Consider the following 16,629-nt stretch of genomic DNA (forward strand, 5'->3'; position numbering starts at 1 on the left):
CTAACAGATACTACACTTCACATATAACAAATTCACTTAAGAAATGAAAAATCAACAAAAACTATCAAAATTATACCTCATTTTTCTTGCTTTTTCTTCCTTTTCTAACAGCTAGAGGAAGATGAGTGGTAGGACATCTGGCCTTGTTGTGTCCCGAGGCCTTGCAAACACTACACTTCACACTTTTTTGCCCTATCTTGCTTAGATTGAATTCATTTTCATCACCTCCTTATGTCTCTTTTTTTTTGTCTCCTCGGCTGCCTTTTAAAAGTTAGAGGAAGAATGCATTTGTTTTTAGATTGCTCCCAAAATTTCATGCCTTGGACATGTTGAATCAAGTTTTCGTAAGCTTCAAAGTACTTCTCCTTCTTGTACCAAGAGGAAACAAATTCCTCAGGCTGTCTCCTTGCATAATAGATGGCTGAGTAACCATGTATGCAAGGAAATCCTGTCAAATCCCATCTTTTGCATGAGCAAGTGCACCCATTCAAATCCACCACAAATATATTGCCTCTACCTTCATCCACTTCAATTTTTTCTCCTCCAAACCATGTAGCTATAGTGTGTGAGCTTTTCAGTTTGTACTCCTCCAACTTCTTCTGGATTTTTGGGCAGATAGCTCATTTATCCTTCCTCATTGCATCTTTTCTCAACCATATCTTCGTCATCAATAAAATTCTTATAGTTTCCAACATGGTAATAATAGGTTTGTCCCTAGACCTTAGGATAAAAGAATTAAAGCTCTCACAGAGGTTGTTTAAGAGAATGTCACACTAAGTGTGTGTCTCAAAGTGTGACCTACTCCAATGCAAGACTTGTCTCTTCTCCAACCATTTATAAGCTTCTTCATTCAGCCTATTAACCTCAGCTATACTTTCTCTAAAATCAGCGATGGTTGTTGCCTTGGCAACATTCCATAAGGCATCCTTTAATCATTTCCCTTTAAACCCATATGCCATGTAGTTGGTGTATAAGTGCCTAACACATAACCGATGTTTACAATTAGGCAGCACCTTCTCAAAAGCTGGTATTAAACCTTTTTGTTTGTTAGAAATGAAAGTCCAAGCATGCAGGTTCACAATTCCCAAGTCAGCAGCTAGCAGTTCCAAAAACCAAACCCAACAGTCTTTGTTCTCGAGCTCTACTATAACATATGCAATAACCCTTGTTTGTATATTTGCATTTCCCACTGTAGACAGTAATTGGCCCTTAAACACTCATTTCAAGCGACAACCATCCAACCCTACAAGCTGCCTACATCCATTCTTAAATCCATTTTTGCAAGCCCCCAAACAAATATAAATCCTCTGAAATATCACATGAGCATCATCATAGGGTAGCACCTTCATCTGAATTATACTACCCGAGTTTGTCCTCCTAAGCTCATCACAGCACTCCCACAACTTTGTGTATTGATCCATATTACTCCCTTTAAGGATTTTCAAACACTGTGCTCTCACTCTGTAGGTTGTCTTGAGAAGGATCTCAACCATTCTTTCCTCATTCACTATCTCCATAAATGTAGTGATGGGCATGCTTGGATTGAGTCTGAACTAGTCCACATACCTCTTCACAAGCCATGCCACTTTGCAGTTAAGATTTTCCCTCCAAATCCTCAGACATTCATGTTTCCCATTATAGGTTTTCACTTGCATTGAATCTTCATTGTACATCCTAGAAGCATACAATCTCTATGGACAATTTTTCTCACACTTTGCACTAATCTTCCTTTTCTCATTCCTTTTTAGCTTAATAGAAGGTGCACCATGCTTAATGGAGTGAGACCACACTACCTTTCTCAATTGTGCAGCATCTCTAAACTTGAATCCTTTTTCAAACTTTGGATCATCCATGTCGGCTTCTTCATTAAACTTGTTTATACCATATTTAAGGCCTCGTATTTAGATCTCGTACAAATACTCGAGTGACTTAAATGTAATTATGTGATAAATGAAGGGGCAAATATGTAATAAGTGAGGAGTCCTTATTCTATAAAATGACCCATCACTCTCACAATTACCAATTCCTAGGCCCTCTCACCCTCTCTCAAAGCTCTCACTCTCAGAGCTCTCTCTCCCTCAGATAAATACATAATCAGTGTGGACATAGCCCAAACATTGGGGTGAACCACGATACATCTTTGTGTTCTTGGGCGTTTGCATGATTCACGGTCGGATTTACGTTGTTCCAAGACCTTCCGATTTTATGCATCAACATTTGGCGCCATATGTGGGAATCGACACGAAAAGTTATGTCGGTTTTCTTTCAATTTTTCACCTCTGCCGTGAATCTGCAAAAACCCAAGAACCCAAAAACCTCACTCTTTGGGTTTCTCCAGAAAACTTTCGCAGACCTCCAACCACCTCTGTCTCCTTTCTCAGTCAGTCAACACGGAAACCAAAGATTTCAGTTGCGAATTCACCTGCTTTTGCAGCCTATCCACGCCACTATGTCCTCATATTCCCACCGAGTTCCAAAGTGCTCACCAGAAAAAAAAAAAAAAAAACAATGGCTTCCATGTCATTCTCTGCAGCTTTTTCAACACCTTTATAGATTTTTTTTTTCTCAAGCAAAAGAGATGCAGAGATGCACTCCTGCCTTGCCATAGAAGGCATAACGAGGCCAAGTTCCTTCTCAGGTGGGGTCGAAGTTCTTCCACGTCCCCCAAGGTTTTCTTCACTGATTCCATCACTGAATCTGAGAAATAGAAGAGAAAATAAACTCAGAGGGTGTGAGGGTAGCAGATCTAGACAGCAAAAATTCCAAGTTCGGAGATTTCTCTCTCAGGAGCTCAAGCAGCTCATCCGCAACGTCCGGCGATGGAGCACACAGAACCGAGGGAGAGGAAATGTTGGAGCACTCAGTGTCTGAGGACCCAACAACCTTGCGCTACATACATCAACGTATCGAGAATCTTGATGGGCTTGTGCAAACTCTCCGAAGAGGATGTTAAGAGCGAGTACGCAAAGTTCCAAATGGAGCCGGCAGACAGTGGTTACGGAGGACTCGTGCATATCAAAGGCTGTTTCAACAAAAAGTACTTGAGAAGGGCGAACGATCACCAGTACTAGATTGTAGCTGGAGCTAACGAACCAGAGGAAGATAAAAAACATTGATCCTGCACATTATTCGAGCCTGTGGTTATCCATTCAAACAACAAGGCAGTCTTCTGATTACTCCACGTGCAACTCGGGCACTTTGTGACGTCATTCACTGTTAACAACTTCAACCAGTGCCCCTTCGCAGAAAGAAACACCCCCAACCTCTACAACGATATGGATGTGTACATAGTCGTCGACTTGGAACCGCTTGTACTACCGAGCCCCCTTTTGTGCTGAAATCAAACAATAACAACATGATCGTACGAGCGAGTTCGCAAAGTCCAAGTGGAGCGGGCAAACAGTAAGGACCACCAAAATAATCATTACGTTCATATCAAATGTTGAGGCACAAACGTGACCGTCAACAGCCGTGGGCCGAAGTCTTCTACTCCTTCTACAATCCCAGCCATGCCCATTACCTCAAAAAGTCGTCCCCGTCGCGGAGCGAGAGTGCCACTTCCATCCCCAGCTGGTTTTTTCGCCGACCCTTTCCGCCTCCGTCGCCAGTGAAGCACATCAAGGCCGGACTTCCTCCTCCAAACCTTCAGCAGATGCTGATGGAGATACCAAGAAAAGCAAAAGATGAGATCACCGTCTGCTGCCAATGATGAAAGTAGAGATACAGATAAGCTGTCTTACAACAATACCATTATTATTCCACTTTGACGTGGTCTGCCATCTGCCAAAAAAGAAAAGAGAAAGAACAGGAGTGGGAGAAACAAAAGCAAAAAAAAAAAAGAAATGGAGTGACAAAAGCAGAAAAGAAAAGAGCACATGAGAAAACAAAAGAAAAAGCAGAAAAGGAAAAGAGAAAAGCAATGGGAAACAGAAAAAAGAAAAGCAAAAGATCTTCCTATTATTATGATTCCTTATGTTTGCCAGATGAAGAGACAGAGAGAGTGCAGCAGAAAAACACTGCAAAAGTAAGGAATAAACACCCCACCATAATGATGTAATTTATTTTCCTTATCTTTCAGAAACATCTATATAAACCCCATCAAAGGGTAATATGTATAAACCCCATCAGAGGGTAATTAAAAAAAAAAAAAAGGCAAAGCCCAAAATATATAGGCTAGAATGTTGTGTGGAGAGCGAATGCCCATAAGCCCAAAATAGCACCAACCAGGTCATCAAAAGTACGCCCAGTACTCCACAATTATTCGACAACCCGCCGCTATTACCACCAACCAGGTCATCAAAAGTACGCCCAGTACTCCACAATTATTCAGCAACTCGCCGCTATTACCACCAACTAGGTGATGAAATGTACAACCCGTACTCTAATATCATTTGGCAACTAGCCATTCATGTCACCAACCAGGTGATGAAATGTACAACCCGTACTCTCCTTCATGCCACCAACCAGGTGATCAAAAGTACGCCCAGTACTCCAAATTATACATGAGCATTACTCATGCCATTCATACATAAACATTCATGAGCATCACTCATGACAATCATACATAAACATTCATGACCGTCATTCATGTCAACATTCATGAGCATCACTCATGTTAACATTCATGAGCATCGCTCATGATAACATCCATGAGTATCACTCATGTCAATCAACATAAACATTCATGAGCATCACTCATGTCAATCATCTTCAAAAGCTTCATTTACAGAGCTCTAGCTTCAAAGCTTCACATGCAAAGCTTCACCTACAAAGCTTCAGTGGAGGGTATACAAATACCGCCTCCGAACAACCGCCACTTCGGCCCATACATGGATTCAATTTGAAGTCTCCAGCCAACAGACTCTATTGACCGAAGACTTAGGGGACTACATTATGTACCATATATTGGGCCTCAACTGGGCCTTATGAAAAATACTTAGGGAACTTAGCCCATCACTTATGTATTGAGAAGCAAGCCCTTATTCTATAAAAGGGACTCCCTCACCATCATTAGAGAGCATTAACTCTAGCTCGTTATTCATGTATTGATGAGCGAGCCCTTATTCTATAAAAGGGACTCCCTCACCATCATTAAAGAGCATTAACTCTAACCCATATTTAAGTATTGAGGAGCGAGCCCTTATTCTATAAAATGGACTCCTTCACTTTCATTAGAAAACACCTATCACTTATGTATTGAGGAGCGAGCCCTTATTTTATAAAATGGACTCCCTCACCTTCATTATAGAGCATCGCCGCCAGCTGAGTAACCGCCTCGCCGTGAGCATCAACTCTAGCCCATCACTTATGTATTGAGAAGCGAGCCCTTATTCTATAAAAGGGACTCGCTCACCTTCAACGCCACAAGCCGAGCCAACTAAGGCAACATAAGCCACAAGCCAAGCAGTCTCGCAACATGTGCAACTTCTAGCTGAGCATCATTTCACTTTGAGCACCGCCTTATATCGAGCATCAGTTTAAGACAACATCTAGTTACTTCGGCCCCACACATGGACTGAATTTCAAGTCTCCAGCCAAAAGACTCTCTTGACTGAAGACTTGCTTGACTACTGTTTATACCATATTTAGGGCCTCGTATTTAGATCTCGTACAAATACTCGAGGGACTTAAATGTAATTATGTGATAAAGGAATGGGCAAATATGTAATAAGTGAGGAGTCCTTATTCTATAAAAAGATCCCTCACCCTCACAATTAGGGAAGACCAATTCCTAGGCCCTCTCACCCCCTCTCAAAGCTCTCACTCTCAGAGCTCTCTCCCCCTTAGATAAATACATAATCAGTGTGGACGTAGCCCAAACATTGGGGTCAACCACGATACATCTTTGTGTTCTTGGGCGTTTGCATGATTCACGGTCGGATTTACGTTGTTCCAAGACCTTCTGGTTTTGTGCATCAACAAAACTCAAAGTAGATGACTTTCTCATCACATTCTGAACCTGAATCGTCAACACTGTGCAGGCCATCTGAGTCTTGTCTTTCATCATCAAAGGGAACGTCTTCTACATCCCTTGCATCAATAACGTCTTATGGATGTTGGTTCTCAACCCCTTCACCCCTTTCCACATCTCTAACGACACTTTCTACAGCCGTATCATCTACTGCATGACCATAATCATCTTCCAAACTGTAATCACTGTCCACAAACTCACTATCTGTAGTGTCATCTTCTGTATTTACTACCACAAACAATGCATATTTGTTAAAAACCTAAACCTTGCAAAAATAATTGAATACTGAAATTAAAATTGTAAAAATAAATGTTTCAAAATTTTTACCTTCATTAGCTTCTACTTCGGTCCCTTCATTAACTTCTTCAGCTTCGTGACCTTCTTCAGTTTCATCACCTTCATCATCTTTATCACCTTTATTATCAACATTGAGAGGACCATCTTCAACCTCATCTCCACTTCCTTGTTCTCCCTCAGTTGCTTCAGCCTCATGTTCATCATCACCATTGTGGGCTATGTCATTCAAAAGACATAGCCGTTTTTCTAAGTCATCTACACCCTCTTTTGCTCTACCTTTCTTCAGTTTTGATCTACTTCCCTTTGTAATTGAAATCGCCACCCTCGATTCCTCAATATCTTCTATAATGACACCTTTTTTTAATATGGCACTCTTATCTAGATTCATCAAAAGCTTATGTTTCAACGTAGCTTGCTTCGAACTTAGATGTTCTAGGTACATTTCTATTTCCCTAACCCCTGGAACATACTTGCACATTTCAGCCACATCTTGGTCCCGTTCAATAAGCCTTAATCCCTCCCAATAAGACATCCCAGGAATCCTATAGTGATACAACATAAACCCATCATATCCTAACTCCTTAACCATTTCATCAATCTAAAAAAAAAAGACATGAAGTCTTGTCTACGTAATCAAACCAAGCCTCAAACCCTCTCGTATATGCACTTTCAGACCACTTCCCATCATGGTTAATTTTAAGACTAAATAATTCGGGCATGCCTGCAAAGTCAAGGAGAAAGGTGAAAACAACATAAAATCCTGGAGGCACATGGGGAAAAAGGTGAAAACACTAGTAGGACCATGAGGAAAAAAGGTGAAAACAAAACCATGGGGACCACAATTGAAGACAAAACCACATGCACAACCCACTACAAAACACAATTCCAGAAACCATAGAAAAAAAAAAGGGTTTGGAACTCACAGATCCCTAATCCCTAAAATTCAAAATTGAAAAATCGGAAAACCTAAACCCATATTATCTACACTTCGAAAAAGGTAGGTTACTTACAATAAAGTGGTGTTTCACCCACTTCGCTCCTTTTTTTTTTCCCACCCCATCACCAGCGATGGCTTCACGACAATGTTTCCCAGAAACGTCTGTGCAACATACAACGACGTGCTAGGTGGAGCAACGGCGAAGTCAAGTGACGGCCCATTGGTAGGGTTTCAGACGGAGATGGGGGGTCGGATTTACTGGGGGAGTGAAAAGTGATTTCACTTTTCACCTTTTCACCTTTTCACCTTTTCTAGGGGAGATGAGGGGTTGCGAATTTTGAATTTTGAAATTTTTTTTCACTGAAACCCTTTATCTAAAAAAAATAAAATAAAAATTCCGCGTGGCGCCCAGTCATTGTTCACCTGGGCGCCACTTCACAGTTAACGGGAGACTTAATAGTTTGACTAACGGATGTATGAGACTGTTCCAAAATTTACACTTTAGGTATGACTCTAGGACGAAAAAAACTTAATGTACTAAATGTTGAAAACCACGAAACATGAGGGTAGTAAACAGAGATTTACCCTATTTTTTTTTTTATAAAAAGGTTTTAATTTTGTAATCTTAAATGTTCCCGTGCATATAAATTTTCAATTTTTTTTTAGTTTTGAATGTACCCATTCTTAAATGTACCAATTTGGTATACGAAAAATGTATCATTTTTAAAATATAAAATGTACCTATTTTTTTATATTAAATTCATTCAATTTTTTCTAATCCATTTTTTAAACTTATATGTGTATATTCTCTTTCATTGATTTGAGGATGTATCCATGCAAAGTTTCATCGAAGAAATTTAATAATATTATTAAGCCTAATATCTTTTTTTTTTTGGTAGTTTTGAAAAATGCACTCATGTTTTGGTACAAGAATTTTTTGGTTAATTTTTAAGAATGTACCTATATATATATATTTACAATATATTGGACAGTATATATAATTTATCCTTAATATTTTTAATCCCACAACTTATTGGTTTTATTTAAAATTTCATAAATATAAACAATTACAAATTTCAATTTTCTATTTAAAATTATAATAACCTATATAGAAATACATTATTAAATTAATGTCAGGGACTTCGATAAAAATAAAAATAAAAACTAAATAGCTAAAAACCGCATCGGAAGTCTACCTAAAATAATTTACAATAAAAAATCACCTTGCCAAAAATAAAAATATAGAGTGATTGTGATTGACGGCCTTTTCCGTTTAATCATTATTATCCTTTATGAAATTGCATTGTTATCGTCATTATTATATGCTTGTTACAAACTTTAGTTTTTATCATTATCGTTTAATCTTATACCATTAGGGTGTGATTATGTAATATTGCCAATAACGTTGCAACCACTGTATTTGGTAGGAATGTATAAACATGGATATGCTTTTTACACCTTTGGAAGTAAAGGTTAGAAACTTAAACATCAAGCAAAGATGTGTCGCATACGAGATACGACCTTTATGTCATTTCTAATACTATCTTTAGCTGACTCACGATACCAATTACGTTTATGTCTTTATCTCGACCCGTTCTTGCAAAACATGTAATATAACAAAACGTTACGATAACGATGAATTCGTTCTGTTTAAGTTGTTCTCCTAGCTCAAATGCGGATAGTAGGGCTCTTAACCTTGTAATAGTGAGTTTGTTGGCCATCCAACAGGAGTTTGGTTACTTTATAGATACGAAATTATGTGTTACTAAATTCGAACATGAATAAGCAAAGAAAGTTCGAATAAATGTTTTAAATGAAACAAAGTTCTCAAACTTACAACAAAAATATATCTACTAAGTAAGATAAAATATAAATTAAGTACGATAAAATATAAATTTAATGAGCATCTGTATTATAATACATGAAATCTGATAACATTAATTAGGGTTCTAATATAGCTCTTTTTAACATGTCATTTCTTACAAAGAGTCACAGAAAACGAGAACAAATAACAAAGATCATATCATATAATCTTACACAATGAGAGGCCGAATTAAATTGTGCAAACTTAATGGAACTTGAGGCTGGTCAAGATGTTGTTGTTGACCGGGTCAGCCAAGTGATCCAGAAGGTTCTGGTAGGGCCCCACACCAGTCACAAGACCCTGAATAAAATAACCCAAAATTGCCAGCATGGCAAGCCTCCCATTCTTCACTTCCTTGAGCTTCAACTCATTCATCGACTTCTCGTCTTTCCCAAACCCTAACGGGTTGAACAAGGGCCCACCGGGGTAAGCTGGGTTACCCGACCCGCCCAAGTACTTCTCAAGGCCCAAGAAGTATTGCTTGCTCATGGACCCGGGGTTGTACCAGTCCTGGAACCTTCGGTGCTCGGCGAAGCCCATTAGGGCAAGCTCGAAGACAAAGAGTGTGTAGGGGTCGGCCCAGTAGTTGTAGGTCCCGGCTGGTGGGATAACTCCGGTTTGGAACCAGGGAAGGGCAGTCTCGGCCGGGATAAGGCCGAGCTTGCCCAGGATTTCTGGGGCAATTGCACCAACTGCACCCAGCATGGCGTAACGTCCGTTGATGACTTCACCGTAGGCTAGCCATCTGGGCTCGATGAACCCACCTGTGCCTTCTGGGTCAGAGAGGCCCAATGGATCGAATCCGAAGTCGCCGGGAAGGCTGCAAGTTAAATTTAACCATTTCTCAAAAGTTAATTTAGGTGATGACCAAGTGCAGTGCTTTAAATTTACATTTGTTTTTGGGAGAAAATTTGTCTTATAATATGTTATACATTTCGTCATGTTTATCTCTGTCATCACGGAATAAAGTCAAATACAATGCATACAAACACAATTGAATTTACAATTAGAAACAGCTAGTTTTTGTTCAAGGAGTACTAATTATGTGAGTCACGTCTATGGGCGGATGAACAATGAGTATGTGTCGTGATGGATTTTGGCCAGAAGCACAATCCAATTTTTGTAGATTTTAATTTGCTTTTCTCTGTGTTAAATTAAGCTTATCCTCCTGCTAATTGTCAACCCTAATCCATCTCCTACGTTCTCATCTCAGTCAAATAAAAAAAACCTAGTTCCGTCACTCAAACTACACTATATGAGTCATGACGGTGTTACAGTCATACTAAAAGGTGAGTCGAGCATTGGTACCTGCCATCCAAGTAAGAAAGGCTCTGCTTGGAAGCAAACCACAACTGTCTGTCTGCTCCTTGCTGCACCCAAATCAAACCACAAAATCATAAACTTACACTAATCGAAACCAAATAGTAACACCACGTGACGGTACCAAAAGTGACATCTACGTACCTTAACGGGAGGAGTAGATGCCGCCCTTACTACAAAGGAAGCAGATTTTCTCGACCCAAATGGAGATTGGACAGCCTTTGTTCCTCCAAATATCTGCCTAGCAACCTCCTTTGAGGCTGTTAAAGAAGATGATGAAACCAGAGCTTGTGCTGCCATTTTCTCTCTCTAGCGCTCTCTCTCTCTCTCTCTCTCTCTCTCCTCCGGCCACTCAAATATTTTGCTCAGTCTCTCACACACCACAACTTCCTACATGTAATAAGGAAGATACGGAATTGGTGTGGGCCAGGATGGAACCAAAACTTGTGGCAATGTGCCGCTGGGTTCTTGGGTGGACATTGGAGCTGGACTCAGGTTTCAGATTAGGTTGGGATCTCACTGCCCAACAAAGCTTGTACACGTGGCGCCATCACCTGGATAAGAGATATTGCAAATTTCTCAACGGATTCCTGATTTCACAAACTTGGTTTGGTAAAAGGATTTTTCTGTAATATACTATTAAATGATACATAAAAGTGAATAGCTGTAATTGAAAATAAAATATCTATATAGTTGTAGAAATTAAATTTAATGGCTAAACATCTGTAATGCCCGATTTTACAAACTTAGTTTACTACTACGTGACATTAAATGATATATAAAATGAATAGTTGTGATTAAAAATAGAATATATAAACAGTTGTAGAAATTAAATTTAACGGTTAAACCATTTGTAACGTTAACAATGCGTAGCATCAAAGCCACACTCTATATGATGAAGACATTCGTTCGATCAAGCTGATTATTTGAATTGATACTTAATTTGTTAAGAGTTGTTGTATGAGCAATGCTGCAAGCACTACAAGTTATCAATGTGCTTGGTTAGGTAGGTAGTACTCAATTCGTATGGGGGCTTTGTAATTATAGTGGTAGAGTATATGTATGCAGAGAATAACTTCGTTATTTTATATTGTACACAATTAGATGTCATGTCTTTCTTATTGCGTGATTAGTTATGTGATGATACACATATCAGTTACAATTATGAATCCATAATTTTGTTCTACTTTTCATAAGTAAGCATCTTGCTACATACATTGACTGCGCCTCTTTGTGACATTTTGTAAGCAGCTTGCTCCAAAATCATGCTAACATCAAAGTAAAATTGAGCCGTTCCATTGTATATGTAATATGAGACGGAGGCAATCACATATACTAGTCATGTGGTATATAAGCCTATGCATGGTTATATAATATATACAACTGGTTGCACTTGAATTATCTTCACAGTCATATGCTCATATTCAAACTTTTCATTTCCATTTTTTTTGGGGAAGTTTCTTCGACACTACTAGCATTAAATGATACGGGAATGAATGATTGTAATTGAAAATAAAACATCTAAACAGTTGCAATTTAAAAGCTAAAACACTTGTTGCATTGAATGATACGTAGCATTAAAACCACACCTTTTTTGTGAGTAACATCGATATGAGACTGATGAAAAGGGATCACCACCAATAAAGAAAATTATGATTCGTTTTAGGTGAGCCAAACTCCATGTGAAAACAATTATCGAACAACTGTCTTCGAACCTTACGACATTGAATTAAAGGAAAACTAATGAAAATAACTTGAAAACTTTGAGTTTTAACGATAAGGACAAAATAAGGGTAAATTGAATAGTGCAAGGATTGACTTTTTAATGTAAAATATGATTTTTGGTTAAAATGAATAATACCGGGAGCTTTTTGTTAAAATTCTCTTGAATTAATTGGCTAGCAAAAAATTGACGTGGGCCTCAAAATTCAATATCTAACCCAAATTAGACTTCAAAAGGTAAAGCTAGCCCAACATGAAGACCCAAATTACAAAGTAAAACGTGGGTCCCAAGGTCGAGCGCAGAGGATCCCAACCCGTAGATATCCCTTTCATTTCGTTTCCATAAACCCCCTTTCGCTTCGCATCAGAGGTCTCATTCACTCACTTCCTCGCCTCTCACTTAAACCCTAAACCCCAAACCCCAAATCTTAGGGTTTCTCTCTCTCTCTCTCTCTCTCTCTCTCCCTCCCTCCTCCGATACCCTTAACCCCTTCGGATTGGATAAAAAATGATGACCACCATCCTCCGCCGTACGCCTACTATAGCCACGGCGCGGACCTTTGCCGCCATCGAAACCCTCCTGATCAACCACCATTCATTTCTCGGGACGCCGGCCCCCGAACTCGTACTTCCTGAAAATGGCGCCGTCGGCGGCGAGGCTAGGTTCTACACCGTCTCAGCCCCGAAGACGAAGTTGGGCCCTTCGTACGGGTATCAAGTGAGGGACTTGCACGCGAAATCTGGGCCGTTGAGTTTTCGGGCGTCGACGCCTCTGGGCGCGCAGTTTGCCGTTGAGTACTCATCCGAAGAGTCGACCAGAAGGAGTGGCGACGATGAAGGACTCGAGATCGCGAAGCTAGGGATTGCTAAGGAGATCGTGTCGGCTTTGGCCAATAAGGGTATCAGCAAGCTGTTCCCCATACAGGTGATTAATCATTTCCCAATTTTGTGCTCTGTTTGGTTGATGAGAAAATGATTGAAAAAAGAAGATTTTTCTTTTTTTTTAGTTTATCTGTTGGTTGATTTGTGTGTGGACGATGTATTAATTCATTGTTTGGGGATTTTGTGTAGAGGGCTGTGTTAGAACCAGCAATGCAAGGGCGGGATATGATCGGTCGCGCTCGAACAGGAACAGGGAAAACTCTTGCGTTTGGGATACCCATCTTGGATAAAATCTTTAAATACAATGCCATACATGGGTTTGTTTCTCAAATCACAATCATCAGTTAGATTATTAATGTGCTCCGATAGGGGTTTTCAATATGACCATCTAATTTCCCCTTGCAGCATTTTCTTTTTGGTTTTTAGAGTTTGTATTTGATTTATGTTTGATTATATATAGGCGTGGAAAGAATCCTTTGGCTTTGGTTTTGGCCCCGACAAGAGAACTCGCAAAGCAAGTTGAGAAGGAATTCCATGATACAGCACCTGGTTTGGATACAATCTGTGTCTATGGTGGTACCCCCATTTCAAGTCAAATGAGAGCACTTGACTATGGAGTTGATGTGGCTGTTGGCACGCCTGGTCGTGTAATTGATCTTATCAACAGGGGAGCCCTGAATTTAGAGGAAGTTCAGTTTGTTGTTCTTGATGAAGCTGATCAGATGCTCCAGGTGGGATTCCAGGAGGATGTAGAGATAATCTTAGAGAGGGTGCCAAAGAAACGTCAGACATTGTTGTTTTCTGCAACAATGCCCGGTTGGATTAGAAAGCTTACTCAGAATTATCTAAAAGATCCAGCCGTTATTGATCTTGTAAGTATGTTTTTATTTGCCTGTTCTTCGCCGACCATGTGTAGCTACTTCTAGGATCAGATCATAAGCAATGGCACAACAAGCTTAAAACAGAAGGCTTTCTCTTCTATAACTGACATTTTCGTTAAATTGAACGAGCAACGTGTCTTCTCCATTTTCTGTCTGGATATTTAGTGATAGTTTGCAAAGACGGAAGAATTAGGTTTCTAAAAAAATTTCAAATTGCACCAGTGGCAATATATTTTCTTGTGATTTTTTGTTTGGTTACATGGAAACTACTAGTATAAAGATGGCTTATGGGATAGACATATTCATCTGATCATGTTTGCTAATTGAGAGCTGGCACGTGCTGTAGGTTGGGGATTCTGATCAAAAATTGGCAGATGGAATTTCTCTATACTCGATTGCATCAGACTCATACGGAAGAGCATCAATTATTGGACCACTTATAACAGTAAGTAATCTTAACCTTTTCAGCTCTTCTTACATTTTCCAACATCTGGTCCCTCTTCACCATCAAGTATGTGTGCCTGTTAGGAACATGCAAAAGGAGGAAAGACTATTGTTTTCACTCAGACAAAGCGTGATGCTGATCGATTGTCGTATGTCATGTCAAGAAGCTTTAGATGCGAGGCTTTGCATGGGGATATTTCACAAAGCCAGAGGGAAAGGACCCTTGCAGGTTTTCGAGATGGGAATTTCAATATTTTAGTTGCCACTGATGTTGCTGCTCGTGGGCTTGATGTACCCAATGTTGATCTGGTGAGATTTATTTAACTGTTTACTTTTGATTTAGTTTCATGTGTATTAATCTGTGTAGGTCTGCCCTAGTTTATAGTCACTGGACAAATGTACTACTACGATCTTTAAGCTAGTAGTTTCTACAACATCCTCTCTTTCCCTTCCCTTTCATTAGCTTTCATGACTTGATTAAAGCTTTTAATGCTCTGGTTAGGTCCATATATGGTTTTTCACTGCATTTGGCAGTGATAATGTTATGGATTCGAATTAAGGAAAAGGAGTTGGACTGACTTTCTTCGCTTTCTTGGTCTTAGGTGATACATTATGAGCTGCCAAATAATCCAGAAATATTTGTTCACCGGTCTGGCCGAACAGGTCGTGCTGGGAAGAAAGGAAGGGCTATTCTTGTTTACACACAGGATCAATCCAGGGCTGTTAGGACTATTGAGAGAGAAGTAGGATGCAAATTTACGGAGGTAAAGATGAAGTTTTTTTATCTATGCATCTTCCATTTACTTTTAGGCTGGACACTGTTCATAGTTCAAGGCATTGAGAGTAACACAATTCTGACTTTGATTATCATGTGCTTTTGGGTAATTGAATGATACTCATTTGACAGAAACAAATAGATGTTCCCATTAAAGATCTGTGTTTCCTCTAAAATGTTTGTGTGGATTCACGAGCATGCTTTCTGCTCATGTGATTTTATTCTTAGTTTGAGTCGAAGCTTAAAGGAGGTCTGACATGGTGCTCTCCGGTATAGTATGGCGAGCTTCGCAAAATTTTGCATGCTTAGATAACCGAAAAATTCTATTATATATATTTCTCCGAGAAAATGTCTGGTTTTGTGTATGTACTAGCATCCCAGACTGATTATATGATTACTATTTTATGACCAGCTTCCCCGGATTGCTGTTGACAGCAAAAGTATAGACATGATGCCAGACATGGGTAGAGATCGATTCACAAAGGGTAGTCGATTTGGTGGTCCATCAGGACCAGGTTTTAGCCGTTCTGGTGGGTTTGGTCGTTCCAGTAGCTATGGTGATTCTTCTGGTCAGATGGGTAGATCTAGTGGACCTCGTCCCGGTCGTTTTGGTTCCTATGGTGATTCTCAATCTGGAGGTGGGTTTTCCGGATCTAGCTCAAACCGCGGAGGAAACTTTGGTAACTCAGGTTTCGGTCGTTCAAGTGGTTTCGGTAATTCTGACCGTTCAGGTGGTTTTGGTAGTTCTGACCGTTCAAGTAATTTCGGAGGGTTTGGTAGCTCTGATCGTTCTGGTGGTTCTAGGAACAATAATTCTAGCCGTTTTGGCAGCTTTGGGGATGGCAAGTTTTGATGATGAACAAAACGCTAGAAGACCCTTCGAACTTTATTCAATGGTAAGTCTGTTTACGTATTTCTTATTGCTATCCCATACATTTACCGACTCAGGTTGGTTTCTTTTAATTGAGATATTCCCATGTGGGATTGGGTGAACAATGCTTACGATTCACTGACTCGTCTGTCTTGCAATGCCAGTTAGGAAGATACGGAACCCAGGAGGAAAGAATTACCAAGAACAATTATTTGCTTTCATGAACCGAAGTTAGAGGGGGGGCGTGTAGCGAATAATTGTTCTTGCAATACCACCCGAAGTTAGAGGAAGCAACAATAGGTGTTTTATTCTGTTTATATTATTAAGTTTATAAATTAGAGTATGAAACGAAAGTCAAGTCATCGTATTCGGATGATGAGAGGGCTCATAAAATGTAATGTATCTTTTTAGTATTATTATGTTGACGCTACTATTTTTTGTTGTTTATTTGGGTTGTCTTAATCCTTGAGACTTGAGATTAGTGGCTGTACTTGGCAGTGTTTGGTTACGTAGTCCCATAAAACGCCCCCCATGGACAAGGATTATCATATCTTACTGGAAAAATATGTTCGGATTAATGAATGTGGCTATGAGCTGTGATTGATCAGCATTTCAGATCTCTCTTTTACAGCGTCCCCTCTTTTAAGTTTTAAAGCACCGGGTTT

At 39.6% G+C, this 16,629-nt stretch overlaps 2 protein-coding genes across 2 annotated transcripts; one reads left to right on the forward strand and one right to left on the reverse strand.

The window, feature by feature from the left end:
- Window positions 1-9,096: 9,096 nt before the first annotated feature.
- Window positions 9,097-10,976, reverse strand: LOC103405098 (photosystem I chlorophyll a/b-binding protein 3-1, chloroplastic). Its single transcript, XM_008344062.3, has 3 exons — window positions 10,534-10,976; window positions 10,378-10,439; window positions 9,097-9,889 (listed from the first exon to the last, which is right to left on the reverse strand). Exons 1-3 carry the CDS (start codon window positions 10,687-10,689, stop codon window positions 9,274-9,276), a joined length of 834 nt encoding a protein of 277 aa, XP_008342284.1. The 5' UTR covers window positions 10,690-10,976; the 3' UTR covers window positions 9,097-9,273.
- A 1,483-nt stretch (window positions 10,977-12,459) lies between these two features.
- Window positions 12,460-16,574, forward strand: LOC103405097 (DEAD-box ATP-dependent RNA helicase 53, mitochondrial-like). The gene is made up of 8 exons (XM_008344061.4): window positions 12,460-13,036; window positions 13,183-13,310; window positions 13,454-13,865; window positions 14,221-14,319; window positions 14,403-14,627; window positions 14,921-15,082; window positions 15,506-15,989; window positions 16,129-16,574. The coding sequence occupies exons 1-7, from the start codon at window positions 12,620-12,622 to the stop codon at window positions 15,944-15,946; spliced, it is 1,884 nt and encodes a 627-aa protein (XP_008342283.3). The 5' UTR covers window positions 12,460-12,619; the 3' UTR covers window positions 15,947-15,989; window positions 16,129-16,574.
- Window positions 16,575-16,629: the final 55 nt, after the last annotated feature.

This window comes from Malus domestica, chromosome 17 (genome assembly GCF_042453785.1).
Source record: "Malus domestica chromosome 17, GDT2T_hap1".
Lineage (NCBI taxonomy): Eukaryota > Viridiplantae > Streptophyta > Magnoliopsida > Rosales > Rosaceae > Malus > Malus domestica.